The 18004-nt window shown below is 42.7% G+C and overlaps 1 protein-coding gene and 1 non-coding gene across 2 annotated transcripts in view; one reads left to right on the forward strand and one right to left on the reverse strand.

Moving 5' to 3' along the window:
- Positions 1-13591, reverse strand: part of LOC116036403 (NLR family CARD domain-containing protein 3-like) — a 1020880-nt gene extending 1007289 nt beyond the window's left edge. The window contains exons 1-2 of the mRNA XM_036003613.1: positions 13574-13591; positions 12454-12651 (exon numbers count right to left, since the gene is read on the reverse strand). Of these exons, the coding sequence (XP_035859506.1) occupies positions 12454-12641 (188 nt within the window). The 5' untranslated portion in view covers positions 12642-12651; positions 13574-13591. The remainder of the gene's footprint in view (positions 1-12453; positions 12652-13573) is intronic.
- On the forward strand, positions 2870-2941 carry trnae-uuc. Its single transcript has one exon. It is a non-coding gene; the product is annotated as a tRNA-Glu (tRNA).
- Positions 13592-18004: the final 4413 nt, after the last annotated feature.

An 18004-nucleotide genomic window follows, 5' to 3' on the forward strand; every position in this document is an offset into this window, starting at 1 on the left:
AACAACTTCCTGTTGTGTTCAAGGGTTAAAGAAGGGGATAGTAGTGTGTGTGTGTGTGTGTGTGTGTGTGTGTGTCTGTGTGTGTGTGAGAGAGTGTGTGTGTGTGTGTGTGTGTGTGTCTGTGTGTGTGTGAGAGTGTGTGTGTGTGTGTGTGTGTGTGTGTGAGAGAGAGAGTGTGTGTGTGTGTGAGAGAGTGTGTGTGTGTGTGTGTGTGTGTGTGTGCGTCTGTGTGTGTGTGTGTGTGTGTGTCTGAGTGAGTGTGTGTGTGTGTGTGTGTATGTGTGTCTGAGTGTGTGTCTGAGTGAGTGTGTGTGTGAGTGTGAGTGAGTGTGTGTGTGTGTGTGTCTGAGTGTGTGTCTGAGTGAGTGTGTGTGTGAGTGTGTGTGTGTGTGTGTGTCTGAGTGAGTGTGTGTGTGAGTGTGTGTGTGTGTGTGTGTGTGTGTGTGTGTATGTGTGTGTCTGAGTGTGTGTCTGAGTGTGTGTGTGTGTGTGTGTGTGTGTGTGTGTGTGTGTGTGTGTGTGTGTACGATTTGGAGGTTTTTGTTAAACTTCAGAGAGATCCGACAGAAACATCTGGTGTCTCTTTTACTTTGAAGGTTTCTACTTTCAGTGTTTGACGTCCAGATTGCCGCAGCATGAAAGCCTCCTGATTGGTTTAAATTCAGGCGTGATGGGAGATCTGTTTGTGTGTGTGTGTGTGTGTGTGTGTGTGTGTGTGTGTGTGTGTGTGTGTGTGTGTGTGATTGGTTTAAATTCAGACGTGATGGGAGATCTGAGAGCAGAAAGCCAGAGCTGCTCTTTCAAAGACTGGAAACCGAATCAACAACAGCACATAAACACAGGAAAGGAAGTTATTATGCAACAGATGATGGAGCCTCTGCTCGCTGATTGGGTTAAAGCACTCAGCTGTCAGTCACGGCACGGAGACAGCTGATTGGTCCAGACTCATGTCAAATAATATCTGAGTTTCTGCCAACAAAAAGCCTCCAGATATATGTTTGTGTGTGTGTGTGTGTGTATGTGTGTGTGTGTATATGTGTGTATATATTTTATACAGTTCCTGTGACTCTTTCAGCTCCTACTTCAGGGCAGGGTCTTTTTCATTTCCCACATAGGAACCCTTAGTGACCTAGCAACGTCTGAAACACAAACAGTACATATTCTTCACTGTCTGTTGCAATTGGCCTACGTATGCTAACTCATGAGACAAACATCACACATTCAACCAGCTAATTGTTAATGCTAGTTAAACTTACCCGTCGTTTCATTTTCCTGTTGCGCTCTGCTCTTCTAGCTTCTTCCATCATATTAATTAGGATCATATCACGCTGGAGCCTTTGTCTTCTGTGTTTCTCTGTTAAGTACTCCAGCCTAGTCTTTCAATGCGGCTGTTCGAACTCCGTTATGAGGATCCTGGCAAGGCACAACGGGAACATTCCCATGGCCTTCTCCATGCTGGTTTGTTGTCGTATGTGGCGCTAACGTCAAGTGGCGACGCTATAAAGACCGTTGCCGTGCTTGCATCACTCCCTTACCCCTCCTACCAGTTCCTATGGCCACTTGGCCAGGTGTGAATGCAAACGGAAAAAACAGTTTTGGGGGAGAGTAGTTAGTAGAACTGTTTAGAAGTGGACTGTTCCTAGAACTACGTTCCTGTAACTACTTGGTCGGAAAGAGGCTTAAGCTACCGTGGAAGTGTGGTAGCCTTGTTAGTGGTATAAAATAGAGATTTATTTTTACTTTTGCGTGGCCCAGACAACTAGCGTTATAAGCTAATTAGCAGTTTGCGCTAAAACTGGTCACATTCGATTAGCATGAAAACATATCCCAGAGAACGGTCGACTCGGTACACATGTGTTATTAACCGCTCGTTGGTATTTTTTGCCTCCAACGTCGCCTTCCGGGCAGCTAACCCTAACCTTAACCCTAAACATAACCGTTGCCGTGCTGCCTGGGAGGAGACGTTAGGGGCTAAAAACACAATTTTTTTGCGCCGGATATGTCATTTAAGGAGGTCGTTTTCACTTGTTGTTGTTAGACTCATATCAAAATAAATCAACGCTGACGCGTTCCGGCACAAAAGCCAAATGTCAAACATGGCCGAACTGAAGCTCGCACTTTTGTCTCTTAAGGCGCTGACACACCGAGCCGATAATCAGCCGTCTGACAGTCTGGCGAGGTCGGTGACTCGGGTCTGTTCGGTGTGTTCGTGCCGTCGTCCATCAGAGGAGCTGTCGGCCTTCATTTTGGCCGACCTGACTTGTTGGGTTGGAGGGCAGGCAGTCGGACTCAATGACCAATCTGATTGGTGGTAACCAGGAAACGGGGAGCGGGATGAGCGTGACTAGAGTCTCTCAAAATCTGATGAAAATCTTTTAAACTGACCTTTGTTGATCTGAAATGAAGACAGATTCAGCAACTGCACGGCCTATTTCTCTCTTAAAATGTTTTCAGAAACACGTTTCGGTGAACTATTTTAGTCCAATATGAGATCGGATTCTGAACGAGCCGCCATGACAATCTGGCTTTGAATTTCGGGAGATACCAGACCCACGTGACGTGTTCGTCCAATCATTATATAAACCAATAATTTTTTATGCAACAATACAGATTAGCGCCGCCTGCTGTTATGGAGAAGTATTACGTCTCGCGCAAGCGCAGTGCGTACGCTCAAGTCGGCGTCTCCTCAGTGTGTTCTGAGGAACTTTTTGGACCTCGGGGACCCGACTGATCAGTCTGACTGACTTTTCTGCCGACGGTCGGCCATCGGTTGGTGTGTCAGGGCCTTTAGGTGATGCGAAAGAAAGACGCGTTAAATTGATCTTGCGTAGCTCGAAGCAAACGATTATCTTCTGATACACAGCATGAGTCCCATATGGTCTAGCGGTCAGGATTCCTGGTTTTCACCCAGGCGGCCCGGGTTCAACTCCCGGTATGGGAATCAGTGTTTGATTTGATCAACGATCAACATTTGGCGTCCAAAGCAGAATCACTCTCCTCTGTTGGGGATCCACAGCGGTCGACACATTTCAAAACACTTACATACCGGACTATCAAACTACCAGGCCTGGTGCCTGGTGCTCTGTCGTCGGGTAAGACTAGTGGAGCTGGGCTGTGTTAACACGGAATGCTTGCTGCAGAAATGGGGTGCTTGTATCCAACTAACTGCTAACTTCTGGTGGAGTTTGTGACTGTTAAATGCTGACCATTCTACATTACACGCAAATTCACAGCTGTTTATACTCAGTGTTTACAGCCCACCAAGCACTAATGCTACCGATGCGTTAGCTGAACTTTACAGCCTATAATGTGTGTGCACTAAATGTAGCCTGTTTCGTATGTCCTTTTTATACAATGTTGTTTTTATATATTTTAAATGTTTAACAGCACTTGAGCCACGGTGAAAGGTTGTTTTGTGTATATGGTTGAAATGACAATAAAACACATTTGAATTGACTGACTGTCTTAATGTCTATTATGTCTGTTTTCGGTAGGCGTGGCTTGGGAGTGGACTCGTAGTGAAGCGAAGCAAGTGCATTCTGGGTGTTGTCTTTCATCCACATGAGCCAAAAATACATTTTCTGGCTTTTCTCGGTCTATAAGGCACTAACTTAAAAAAATTTTTTTATTTTATTTATTTATTTAATACATATTCATCTTTCCAGCGGTGAAATATCCCTATAAGTAAAAATACAAATAACCAGAGACATATTTACTTTAGTAAAAGTAGAAGTACCACAATGACAACCCTCTTAAGTAAAAGTAAAAAGTACCTGATTTTAAATGTACTTTAAGTATTTAAAGTAAAAGTACTTGCATAACGATTTATAATCTTAATCTTATTTGCATATTACCATTTTAAATAGTAAATGGAGCTTCAACAGTATCCATACTGTCCACTACCACAAACAAGGCCTGGTTTTAAAAGAAGTTCCTATCCTAACCAGCATAAAACGGAAATATGTTGTTAGAATCAGAATGCGGTTGGTTTTATTCATGGATGTATTTTAAGACGGTTTGATTTCCTTTAACCATGGGAGCGTAAGCAAATAAAGTGTGTGAAGTAGCGTAAATGGGGAGGCGGATGTGAAGAGGTCCAGCCAAATAAATAAGATATGAACGAGTCTTACGCAGCCTGGCGGAGAAGTAAACGACGCTGTGGAGAGAAATACTATGAAACTATGATTTAAAAACGGGAATAATAAAAAAACAAACATTTTCATTTTCACTTTTACCGGAGGCTGTATTACCGAGGGTCAGCGGCGCTGTGCCCGGGCTCTGGAGCATCAGAGCCGGCTTGGAAGCCAATGAAGGATCAGCGGTGCCCCATATGTATATATATATATATACATATAGCATACATAGCATACATATATATATAGCAACCAAACTTCACTGGGGAGACAAACGTGTGCCGGTCAGGAAGACGTTTTGGCAGGGGGAAAAACTGATCAGAAAATGTAGTGAAAATGTAACGGAACGTAGTAGAAATGTAGGGGAGTAGAAAGTATAGATAATTGCTGCAAAATTTAACGAAGTAAAAGTCAAAAGTATGCACTGATTGATTGTACTTAAGTAAAGTACAGATACGTGAAAAATGTACTTAAGTAAAGTAACAAAGTATTTGTACTTCGTTACATTCCACCACTGCATATCAGTAGTAATGACCTTAGAGAGACTGCAAACACATCACAGTAACTTTATGCTTTTATTGTGAAAAGAGACAGAACTCAAAACTAAACATGACACAAGTCAACGGCATTTCTACAATTTCATGATCACAGCTTCCATCTTTAAAGGACTGGAAGTGGAAGAAGTTTACAATGTTCACCAGGAATCTGTTCAATCATTCTGAATTATTTTATACAAAGTTCATTCATTAGTTTATAACAATAACCTGAAATATTTCTGTAAGTGTGATCCTGTACAGACTCAACTAATCAGCAGTGAGAAACAGGAGACTCTCCGTCCTCCACAGAACACAGAGACACTGAGGAACCAGGATACCAGATCCTAAACCCAGGATAGAGAGGCTGAGTGAATGTGGTGTTGAAGGTGTGGAGGTGGATCAGTGAGTCAGAGGAGACTGAGTAGAAGGACAGAGAGCCAGCAGGACAGTCCACATACACTGCTACTCTATCATAGACAGAAGTGGAGGAGGAGGTGTATGTTTGTCTGTTATTGTCCCAGACAAAGTAACTACCACCAGAGCATTCCAGACTCCAGGACTGATCATTACCTCCAAACTCACAGTCAGCCATCAGTCCTCTCCTCCTGCTTCCTCTGTAACTCACTAATATATCAACATCTCCTCTCCTCTCAACCTCCCAGTAACAGCGACCAGTCAGACCATCTCTACACAGCAGCTGAGGACTCGAGTGAAACCTCTCTGGATGATCAGGATATGGCTGAAACTCCTTCACATGTGTCACCTTCCTGTTGTTATCAGACAGTTTGAGGTTTCTGTTCACTGTGTTTGTGTCGATTGTGAGTTTGCAGGAATCTGACGGAGAGAATGAGACATAACACAGCTACAGTTATTTATTTTATTATTTTACTGAACAACTGACAACTGAAGACAGGAAAGGGCAGAGAGAAAGCGAGGGAATGACATGCAGCGATGGGTCAGACTGGAACACCGGGCCGCTGCGGTAAGAACTGAGCCTTAGTACAAACCCCAATTCCAATGAAGTTGGGATGTTGTGTAAAATGTACATAAAACAGAATACAAGGATTTGAAAATCCTTTTTAACCTACAGTATATTCAATTGAATAAATTACAAAGACACGATTTTTAATGTTCAAACTGATAAACTTTATATCTTTTTTGCAAATTTTCCTGGGCCAAAGAGGAAAAGGAAATCCAGATTAATAAATAGATAGATAGATAGATATTTATTGATCCCCAAAATGGGAAATTACAGTGTTACAGCAGCAAAATATCAGTCACACAGCACATAATATACATGAAATACTAGGATACAATATACATGAAATAATAATAGGATAGAATACAAGAACAAATATTTAAAATATATATATACAAGTTGGAATACAAAATGTACAACTGCTTAACTAGTATTGATAAAGATGTAGATAAACCTATTGTGCAAGTTGCACTTAGTGCAGATGTGATGTCTATGAGTCTTATCTAGCACCCAGTGATGAGGTGTTAAAAAGTTGTATTGCCTGTGGTAGGAATGATTTCCTGTAGCGGTCCGTGCGAGAACAAAGCTGTCGGAGCCTCTTAGAGAAGCTGCTCCGCTGTTGGACCAGTGTGGGGTGGAGAGGGGGGTCAGGGTTATCCATGATAGATAACAGTTTGTTCAGTGACCTCTTCTCCCCCACAACTTCAAATGTCTCCTGTTTGCAGCCAATACCGGCGCAAAGTTCAAAACAAGCATCTGTGATGGTATGGGGGGGTGGTGTTAGTGCCCATGGCATGGGTAACTGACTCATCTGTGAAGGCACCGTTAATGCTGAAAGGTACACACAGGTTTTGGAGCAACATATGCTGCCATTCAAGCAAAGTCTTTTTCAGGGACATCCCTGCTTATTTCAGCAAGACAATGCTAAGCCACATTCTACACGTGTTACAAAAGCGTGGCTTCATAGTAAAAAGAGTGGCCTGCCTGCAGTCCAGACCTGTCTCCCATTGAAAATGTGGGACGCATTATGAAGCGCAAAATACGACAACGGAGACCCCGGACTGTTGAGCAACTGTTGTACATCAAGCAAGAATGGGAAAGAATTCCACCTACAAAGCTTCAACAATTGAGAGATCACGTGACCGACGAATCGCATGGCTGCTAGAGGCTAAGGCTTTTCGCCCCATCTCCGCATTTTCATTGAAAACCAGGTCTATTCTTTTTTATTTAATGTCAATTGTTTAATTTGTCACCACTGTAACTTAGTGGAATGCCTGGAGGAGCGAAAAAGCAGACCCCATTTACCCTGTTTACCCGAGCACAGAATTCTGCCAACTCTGCTAACATGATGATGGCTAGCGAGGTTTCAGATGCTAATGTGGAGATATGTATGGGGGAGGCTATGACCAGGGTCCTGGAAAAGCAATAAAGCAGGCTTCAATCAGCGGTCCCCATCGCAGTGAAGGAAGCGTTAGCAGAAATTGACACCTCGCTTCAACACAGCAGGACAGAGCTGGAGAGGCAGGGAACTACAGTAAGAGATCTAATACAGCGATTAGAGGAGGCGCAGAAGGACAGCAGACAGATGAGAAACACGGTGAAAGCCTGCATTGATGACCAGAGGAAATTTGAGTTGAAGTTGGCTGAACTGGAAGACAGATCAAGAAGATACAACGTGCGCATCATTGGACTGAAAGAGATCAGCGAAAAAGATGACCCAGTTGGATTTTTGCAAAACCAGCTGCCAAAGTGGATCCCCTCCTTACGGAACAGGGCTACCATTGAAATTGACAGGACACACAGAATCTACGGCAGGGGGGCAACGACGCATACACTGATTCTCAAATGTCTGAGATACCAGGACCGTCAGGCAATTATTCAGGGGGCGAGACAGCTGGAGGGCCCGATTCGTGATTCCAACACAACGCTGCACTTTAAGCCTGACTACAGCGCTTTCACCGTCCAACGGCGCCAGGAATTTATAGGAGTGCATCGTAAGCTGCATGCTAAAGGCATCCCAAACTTTCTTATTTATGCAGCAACTCTGAGAGTAAACCACGGAGGGAGAATGCTCACATTCACTGTACCCGAGGAAGTGGACAGGCTCTGTCGGGATCTGGATATGAAGAAGGGGGACGTGATGCCCGCGCTGGGCTTTTCGCGACCGGACCGGGAGCTGTCATCGGGCCCAGAGGACGGCGTGGGGACCCCTTGCCCGGTGCGGGAAGCTGAGCGGGCGGACCCGCAGAGGGTGGGGGGTGGGAGATGGTTGTTGTTCTTGTTCAATTGTGTTTGCCTGTTCTGTATGTTTAAAATATAAAACATTAAAAATTGATCATAAAAAAAAGCTTCAACAATTAGTGCCCTCAGTTCCCAAACGCTTATTGAGCATTGTTAAAAGGAAAGGTGATGTAACACAGTGGTCAACATGCCCCTGTCCCAGCTTTTTGGGTAAAATATGCAAGTGGCTGGTAGATTTGCTTCACCACACAGCCAGCGTGCGGTTCATCCAGAACTCCCAGTCAGGAAGCATATTTAGTTAGTCTGTTTCTATTTGCCGTTGTTGTTTTTCAGAAAGAACCGTGCTGGTTAAAGTTAACTTAACTGAAGTTATAGAGGTCTGCTAAAACAAGCGCTAAAGTTAGCTAATGTCAGTTAAACGTTGGCTGTGACAAACAACGGCAGAGAGAAACAGACCTTACTTTCAGTTTGCGAGCTCCAGGTGAAGTCAGGAACGCAGTTGTTGTAGATGTAATATTAGGGTAAAGCCAGAGGCTGACTGCGGTCAAGCCGTCATGATGACATCAGAGGGTTGGATGAGTGATGTCACAGTTTGAAGAATGAAAAGAAAAACACACTTACACTTCCTCAGACCTGGTGTCAACCATCTGACTCCAGCAGGCTCCACCCTGAAAGGAGGAGGGGGGTCAGAGCAGCATGGAAACATGGACATTAAATCACTCTCACACACACACACACACACACACACACAATCAGACCAGGCTTTCCCCAGAACGCCCTTCACATAGCCCACATCATTAGCTGGACACCACCCCGACAACCAGCAGTGGAAGGATGACATGCGGCTGTACATGTCATCACTGATCAGGTTTTGGCAGGGGCCCAGAGAAAACTACTAAGTCCGACAATGGCTATGTTTCCATCCACACGTTTGTATCCAAATTAAGTGATATTGATTGAAAAATGCCTTATGGAAAAAGTAAAATTCGATTGAATTTCATGAATATCGACTCAAAGGAAATACGTTCGGTCTCATCGGATTTTATCTTGATCGATATACGGCTTATGTGCTAAACGCTGATGGAAACGTTATTTGCCGAATAAATAATGAATTGCGATTAAGTTTTAGGTCATTTTATGGTTGCAACCCACCCCAAACGAAGAAGTTTTAGTTAATTTCCGTTTGCACACATGCGGGTGTCAACAAAAACAGATGTAAGTGGACGAACGAGGAGACGAGAGACTTTTTGAATTTAATTTACGAGCAATATATAACGCTGTTGTTCCCACACCACAGGCCACCTCCGTTGTCGTCGGGCATTTACGTGCATCTGCATCATCATAGCAATGTGTTGATAGTGTCGTTTTCTTATTATAGCTTGATATGTCGCTATCAGCTGGCACATAAGTACAACTATTACAACTTGTGCAATATTGATCATTTGTTGGTAGATGGCGCGATCCATTTCGTCTAGAGAAACTTTGTTCGCAAACGTTTGCTTGACTGTTGTGCGATTCAGTGCGAAAATGAATGGAAACACCTTAAAATGACTCAAATCAATTCGATATACCAATTTGACCTCAAAACAGCATGTGACATCATTATGCACAGGTTTTTATTCGCTTTAAAGCCGTCGGATGGAAACACACTTTCACCAGCTTTATTCGCATGAGTTTTTTGACCGAACTTCAGATAATTCGATTGACAAGTGGATGGAAACTTAACTACTGTCTTTGCATATGCACAAATTGACTAACATTAATTTTAGTGATCTCCAATTTACGTAATCGGGTATCATTACCCACCTACGTGAATTATGATCTTACTGTATTTACAGTTATTTTTAGCCAGCAGCTTTAGATAGGATTCTATATCGCCCGCTCTGGCCCCAGGGACGTACACGACCGCAGCCCCTGGAGCCACCAACTTCACGTTTTGTAGTATAGAGCTCCCAATAACCAGAGTTGGCTTATCAGCGGGTGTATCACTGAGTGGGGAGAAACTGTTAGAGAGGTGAAGATGCTCCGGTTTAGAGCGACCGCCGTCATATGCACTCCCTGGTTTAGAGCTAGCACTACGCTTCCTTCGTATAGTCACCCACTCACCCGGCTGCTCAGGGTCTGCAGGGGGACTGCTAACAGAAGCTACAGTATGTTGGCCCGCACCAGCTACTCTAAACTGGCTAGCTACAGAAGCATATGATTTTGATTCCATGATGCGGAGCCGTGCCTCAAACTCACTAAGCCTCGCCTCCAGAGCAGCGAATAAACTACATTTATTACATGTATCATTATCATTAAAGGAGGCGGAGGAAGAGCTAAACATTTGACACACAGAGCAAGAGAGAGCAGGAGAGGGAGAGGAATTTGCCATTGCTAAATGGCTAAGTTACAGTAGCTAATAGCGTTTTAACACTTGTAAGATCAGCAAGGAAGTCGCTGTAAGAGAAGATAGCTGTAAGTGCTTAAGTATAACTGGTGTAGTTTAAATGTAATCCAGGCAAATAGCCGCTAAATTAAAGAATAAAGCAGAGTTGAGTAAGTGTTTTACTGGAGCAGCAAACTAGCGTCATAACACAGGAACACGGGAACACCGGAAGTGAGACAATACGCTTACCATAAACGTCAGCACATCGTCACAATTGCATTAATTTCTGTACATCTGTAGTCATGAGCTTTGGGTAGTGACTAAAATAATGAGATTGCGGATACAAGTGGCTGAAATGAGTTTCCTCAGTCTAGAGATAAGGTGAGAAGCCAAAATCTAATCAGCTCCTCCTTGAGTCCAAGTGGACGTTTGTGCCAAATTTGAAGAATTTCCCTGAAGGCGTCCTGCGATATCATTGGACAAACAGACAACCTGGCCAAAGCTATCACCAGTAGAGGCATAGAAATGTCAATATTGGACTAAAACAGCAACTAAAAAAGTAGTATTGGACCAAAGCAGGTCCAGCAGCAGTTGGAGACTGGTTTAACTGGACAGCTTTCAGATGTAAGTAGGGCTGGGAAATATATCTATATTATATTGATATTGTAATATGAGACTAGATATCGTCTTAGATTTTGGATATCGTAATATCGTAAAGGGCATAAGTGTCTTTTACTGATTATAAAGGCTGCATTACAGTAAAGTGATGTGATTTTCTGGACTTAACGGACTTACTTACTGTTTTATAATTTGCCATGGTATCCACATTATTGGTGGTTATTTATCTAAACTCTCATTGTGTAAATATTTGTGAAAGCACCAATAGTGAACCCTTTAATCAACATTGTTGTATTTGGTCAAAAATATTGTGATATTTGATTTTCTCCATATCGCCCAGCCCTAGATGTAAGAATATAATTCAAACTGAACTGGGGAAAAAGGTGTTTAAGATTGTTGCTGTCACGCTTGTGACTTTGTGTTTCCTGTTTTATTTTGTAATCTGTTTGTTCTCACTTGTCTTGTCCAGTTTACTTCCTGTTTTCTGTTTTCCCGCCTGTCTGATTGTTCTGCCCCGCCCTGATGTGTTCCACCTGTTGTATCACCTGTCCCTTGTTAGTCCTTGTTACCTCTTGTATTTAGTCTCTGTCTTTCCCTTGTCTGTTGTCAGATCATTGTATGTTGTTTGGAGTGTCTGTGTGTCATCTACCCTGTTGGTCTCTGTGTTCCTGATGTTTTGCCTGTTCCTGTTTTGGATTCTGCCTGTTTCTGTTTTTGTTGGAATTTTGCCTGCTGTTCCAGGACACCTTTTGTTCATTGGATTTCATTTTAATAAATCCTTCAGATTACTCTTGTTTTCTGCCATCTTGCATTTGGGTCCTACATCCCCTGAAACTCCTGACAGTTGCTCCCTCTACATGGAACAAGTTACAGAAATCCATGAAACTTAACGAGCTGCTCTCATTGGTCGGTTTTAACAGGATGTTGATTGGCTTGGAGGCAGCCAAATCTGGCTGCAGATGTTTTTAGGATTGTGGTTGACTTTGAGGGATTTTCTGTTTCAGTTGTTTTTTTGTGTTTGTGTATTTTGTGTGTGTGTGTGTGTGTGTGTGTGTACTGCTGCCTGTCTTGGCCAGGACACTCCTAAAAAGACATTTTTAAACTCATTGAGTCTCGTCCTGGTTAAATAAAAAAATAATATGTATGTGAAGAAAGAGTCTGAAAATAAACAGTTAAGAACATGAATCAGTAATATTATTTTAGTTAGAAAGAGAGGAAGACCATCAGAGAGGTAAATCTACTTCCTCAACGCCCTGCTACACCCTGCACTGCTACTACTATTATTTCTAGTTGAATTGAATTCTTTCAAATTTCTTTGGTAACATTGCTGACCTTATAAAGTAACTCATGCTGACTTACTCTGCTGTTGGAGAAACTTGATTTTCAAACCACAGCGGCTTCTCCTTAGACCGGTCACTCTTGCAGGACACACAGCTGGGTTCTGGTTCTGGAGAGTCTGGTCTCTGATGGATCCTGATAAAATCAGTTTGTTATAAACACAACACAGCCAAAGGTTACAGTGTGAATAATGTTGGTGCAGTGATCTGAGTGCTGGACAGTTAGAGATGGTCCTCTCACCTCTGAGCTTTGGTCTGGAGGTCCTGTTCCCCACTCAGAGTGGTTCCTCTGTCCTGTTCCCCACTCAGAGTGGTTCCTCTGTCCTGTTCCCCACCCAGAGTGGTTCCTCTGTCCTGTTCCCCACTCAGAGTGGTTCCTCTGTCCTGTTCCCCACTCAGAGTGGTTCCTCTGTCCTCACACTGATCCATGCTAACAAACCTGCAGAGGGAACACATCATTTCTCATTGGCTCTTCTTGTCTCTTTCACATCACTGTCAGTTGAATGCATCATCAGCTGCTGTAGTTCTACTATCAGTCCACTAGATGGAGTCAGGAGGCTGCAGCCTCACACACTCACAAACACACACACACACACACACACACACACACACACACACACACACACACACACACACACACACACACACACACACACACTCACAAAGACACACACATACACTCACTCACAAAGACACACACACACACACACTCGCAAAGACACACACACACACACTCGCAAAGACACACACAAACACACACACACACACACACACACACACACACACACTCTCAGAAGCCCACATTAGCCAATCAGAATCCAGAAAATAGCAGCAACAGCAACGAATCACTTCCTCTCTCTTCTCATCCTCACTTCCTCAGCTGCCTAAACCTCAGCTTGTCTCAGTTTACACACACACACACACACACACACACACACACACACACACACACACACACAAACAGACACACACACACACACATACAGTTTACATGCAAACGTGCAAACAAAGTTTCCAAAATCTCCACTCTGGCTGGAGGTTTTAGAAAGAATCATTTTCAGAGAAAAATTCTCCGTTTGCGTGTAAACGAAGGGAAATGTCTCAAGATAACCATGTACGTGTAAACAGGGTTACACACACACACACACACACGAACACACACAAACACACACACACACACACACACACACACACACACACACACACACTCACTCACTCACAAAGACGAGTGGATCTCTCTTCAGTTTGAATTAATCACAAGTCCAGTTGAGTTGGTTTCTCTGCAGCTTTCTGCTCTTAAACTAAACTAACCACAGCTGGAGTTCACGAGTCAAACGTTACAGACAGACGAGATAAATTACCTTCAGCTGGAGCTCCGAGACAATAAACTGCATCACAAACTCTGGAAAGAGAAAGTAAACTTTAAACAGGAAACAAGAGGAACCGCCCAGAGAGGCCCAACATTACCTAATCTACTTCTGACAGTGAACATGTAATAAAACATGTAATAGAGTTGTTTTTAAATCTAAAGTATGTTTTGATAATAACAGAGGATGGCGTGTTGAGAGTCCACACAGAGAGGAGTAAGCAGTAGTAAATAATTAAGTGTCAAATTCGATTGTAAAAAACTGTATATTTTTTCATGCTGAATTTTTTTTTTTTACAGAAAAGCAAAGCTCTGTGATTGGTTGATTGAATAGTACTCTGTGATTGGTTGATTGGTTAGTACTCCATGTTTAGATATGAGGACAGAGCTCTGTAGTGGCTAAATACAATCAGCACTATAGACTGTTCATGTTACAGCGTTTTACTTAGTTTAAAATACTTCTATGTTAGATATATATGGTCTAAAGGTGAAGTAGCATTGATTACTCTGAGCTAGGATAGCTGCAGTATTGTTTGGTTGTGTTTTGCGTTCACGCTGCACGTTGTCAAACGCACCAAACACTGTAAACACACGTCACACGGTCGAGACGGCCGCTTGTTCATTGGCCAGAATATCTGAAACTCGCCGACGCTTCTGCTCTCAGAAATAAATGAGCAAAACCACATTTATAACGTCTTGGGTTTATAATAATAATAATAATAATAATAATAATAATAATATTAATAATAATAATTAAAGCTGCAAGCAGCGATGGACGGGCCCTCACTCCTCTGCGCGCGTCGGGGTTAGCAGCGATCGCCGCTCCTTGCGACCGTGCATTTGCGAGGCACTCCGACACCGCAAATCGTCACCAATGAAAAGGGAACTTCCCGCTGCGTTCAATGATACCTCACACAAGACTCTACCTTAGATAGGTCAGCATTTATGAAAGGGGGCGTGGCTTGAACATAGGGGGTGGGCCAAACCATCACCAATGAAGAAGTAACTCTCTGCTGAGTTCATTGATACCTCACACAATGGTCAACCTTAAATCGTTCAAATGTCATGAAAGGGGGCGTGGCTTAAGCATAGGGGACGGGCCAAACCATCACCAATGAAGAAGCAACTCTCTGCTGAGTTCAATGACACCTCACACAAGACTCTTCCTTAAATGGGTCACCAGTTATAAAAAGGGGCGTGGCTAAATTATAGGGGCCGGGTCAACCCATCACCAATTAAAAAGGAAGTCTCTGCTGAGTTCAATGATACCTCACACAAGGGTCTACCTTAATCGGTTCAAATGTTATGAAAAGGGGCGTGGCTTAAGCATAGGGGGCGGGCCAAACCATCACCAATGAAGAAGTAACTCTCTACTGAGTTCATTGATACCTCAAACAATGGTCAACCTTAAATCGTTCAAATGTTATGAAAGGGGGTGTGGCTTAAGCATAGGGGGCGGGCCAAACATCACCAATGAAGAAGCAACTCTCTGCTGAGTTCAATGACACCTCACACAAGACCCTACCTTAAACGGTACAAATGTATGAAAAGGGGCGTGGCCTGAGTAAGTGGGAGTGGTTATATTATAGGGGCCGGCTCATTAGCACATGTAGACCACACATTCTAAGTTTCATGTAAATTGGATGATGTTTGTCATATAAGGCGCATTTCCTGTTGCCAGCGGGGGGCGCTATGACCAAAAGTCAAATATGTCCTGTAGGTGTCCTCAGGCCTGGACCCTTGTCAATCGTGAGAATTTTCGGGCAGATACGACAACGTACACTCAAGTTACAAAAATGTATTTGTTCATCGCTCAACACTCAAAATGGCCGCCACGCCACGCCCACACCGTCAGACGAAAAGTTTTTCTTTTAATAACTTTTCATCTTTAATGTGTTGGGATGATACAGACCAAGTTTGAAGTATATCGGATGAAATCTCTAGGAGGAGTTTGTTAAAGTATAGCACCTTGACTTTTAGGCCTACTTCCTGTTGCCACTAGGGGGCGCTATGACTTTAAGTAAATCTCGGCCTTTATTTGTCCTCAGGGTTGGACTCTTATGAATCCTGAAAAGTTTCGAGCCAATCGGACAATGTACACTCGAGTTACACCCACTTCCTGTTTCGGCAGCGAAACGCACAAAATGGCCGCCCCGCCACGGCCATGCCCTATGATGAAAAGTTTTTCTTTTAACAACTTTTCATCTTTAATGTCTTAAGATGGCACAGACCGAATTTGAAGTTGATCGGATGAAATCTCTAGGAGGAGTTCGTTAAAGTACGACATGTGGAAATGGCCAAAATCGCACTAATTTCGAACTTTGAAATCAAAATGGCGGACTTCCTGTTGGGCTTAGGGTATGGCTTCAATGACGTTTTTTGTACATCTTGACATGATAGATATGTGTACCAAGTTTCGTGAGTCTACGTTAAACGCACTGCAGGGGCTCAATTTTTTTTAACATTGTAGGGGGCGCTAGCGAGCCATTTTCGCGCGCCTATTCCCGAAACCCTTAAAATACGTAAATTCTCACCAGCCTTGATGCGACCGCCAAATTTGGTGAGTTTTTGAATATGTTAAGCCCCTCAGAAAGCCAATTCATTTGCCGGGAAAGTAATAATTCCTTCAGTTTCAATAGGGCCTTCGCCGCTGTCGAAGCTCGGGCCCTAATTAGAGCTGTCAAAATAACGCGTTAATTTCGATTAATTAATCTGAGAAAATGAAACTGGTAAACTGCAGCCTCGTGGTGCATTTTAAGTTATTGTAAATGTCCTTTTCCCATCTGGTGGTTGTTTTTGTCGTTCAACAGCAATTTACCAGTGAAATAAGTTATTGTTATTGTTATACATTATTATTAAATCATTTAATTTTGACCATATGGCCTTAGCAATAAACAAGCCGTTCTTTAATGTCACCGACTGTTGTTTAGTACCCTTTTTTTTCTTTTCTTTTTTTACTTTCTTAAAATGTATCGGTTCAGGCACCGTTAATTATGTATGCGATTAATTTCGATTAATTAATTACAGAGTATGTAATTAATTAGATTAATCTTTTTAATCGATTGACAGCCCTAATAATAATAAAAAAAGTCTAATGTCAAAGTGGAAATCAAGAGAATAGTGGCAGCGCCACACCAGTTACACAACAACATGCATCTCAGTGTCAGTCCAAATTATGCACAATAAGCAGTTTGAACTCACTGATGTACTACCATTTATTTCCTAAGTGTTAGTACGCTCAGTGAAACTGAGTCCAGCGCGAGGCAGATCCGTAACAGAAATATGTGCAGAATTAAGACAGTCAAGACGGCCCAGTGTTTGGTGGACCGGGTACACCTTGTTCACTTAGGCCAGCTACACACTGGCTGTGTGGCGTGAGCGTGGCGTTTCTGTTGCGTGTCAGGTGGCTGCGTGGTGTTTTCTGTGTCTTTACACACCAGAAAGGTGTCTGCCACGGCGCTGCTGCTGCTAGCCTTGTCTGTACACATAGATGTTTCCCATAAGATAAAAATAGACTGATCTGATTACAGCAAAGACAACGGTGACAGTATTGACGGCAAAATAGGCTACAGAATATTTCCTTCTGGATTGACAGGTGCAATATTAGAAAATCAATATTTAATTTTATTTAAATTACATTTATATCTGCATTTAAAGTAATGTCAAAAAAGTGACAAAGAAATTGGAAAAAGGGACAAAATCATAATAAAAAAAACACCATAAAAGTGACATTTTTTTTTTTTATAAAATCGACAAAAACATCGATTCTATTCTGTAGAAAACAGAACAACAAAATGCTGAAATTTCGACCCAAAAAACACAAAGTTGAAGGTTGACGGGAAAACAACTCTCAAACGCTCAAATAACGTTCAGATAACGCTCAGATAACGCTCAGATAACGTTCAGATAACGCTCAGATAACGCTCAGATAACGCTCAAATAACGTTCAGATAACGCTCAGATAACGCTCAGATAACGCTCAGATAACGTTCAGATAACGCTCAGATAACATTCAGATAACGCTCAGATAACATTCAGATAACGCTCAGATAACGCTCAGATAACGCTCAGATAACATTCAGATAACGCTCAGATAACATTCAGATAACGCTCAGATAACATTCAGATAACGCTCAGATAACGCTCAGATAACGCTCAGATAACGTTCAGATAACGCTCAGATAACGTTCAGATAACGTTCAGATAAAGCTCAGATAATGCTCAGATAACGCTCAGATAACGTTCAGATAACGTTCAGATAACGCTCAGATAAAGCTCAGATAACGCTCAGATAACGCTCAGATAACGTTCAGATAATGCTCAGATAACGCTCAGATAACGTTCAGATAACGCTCAGATAACGTTCAGATAACGCTCAGATAACGCTCAGATAACGCTCAGATAACGTTCAGATAACGCTCAGATA

The sequence above is a fragment of the Sander lucioperca genome, chromosome 7 (assembly GCF_008315115.2).
Source record: "Sander lucioperca isolate FBNREF2018 chromosome 7, SLUC_FBN_1.2, whole genome shotgun sequence".
Lineage (NCBI taxonomy): Eukaryota > Metazoa > Chordata > Actinopteri > Perciformes > Percidae > Sander > Sander lucioperca.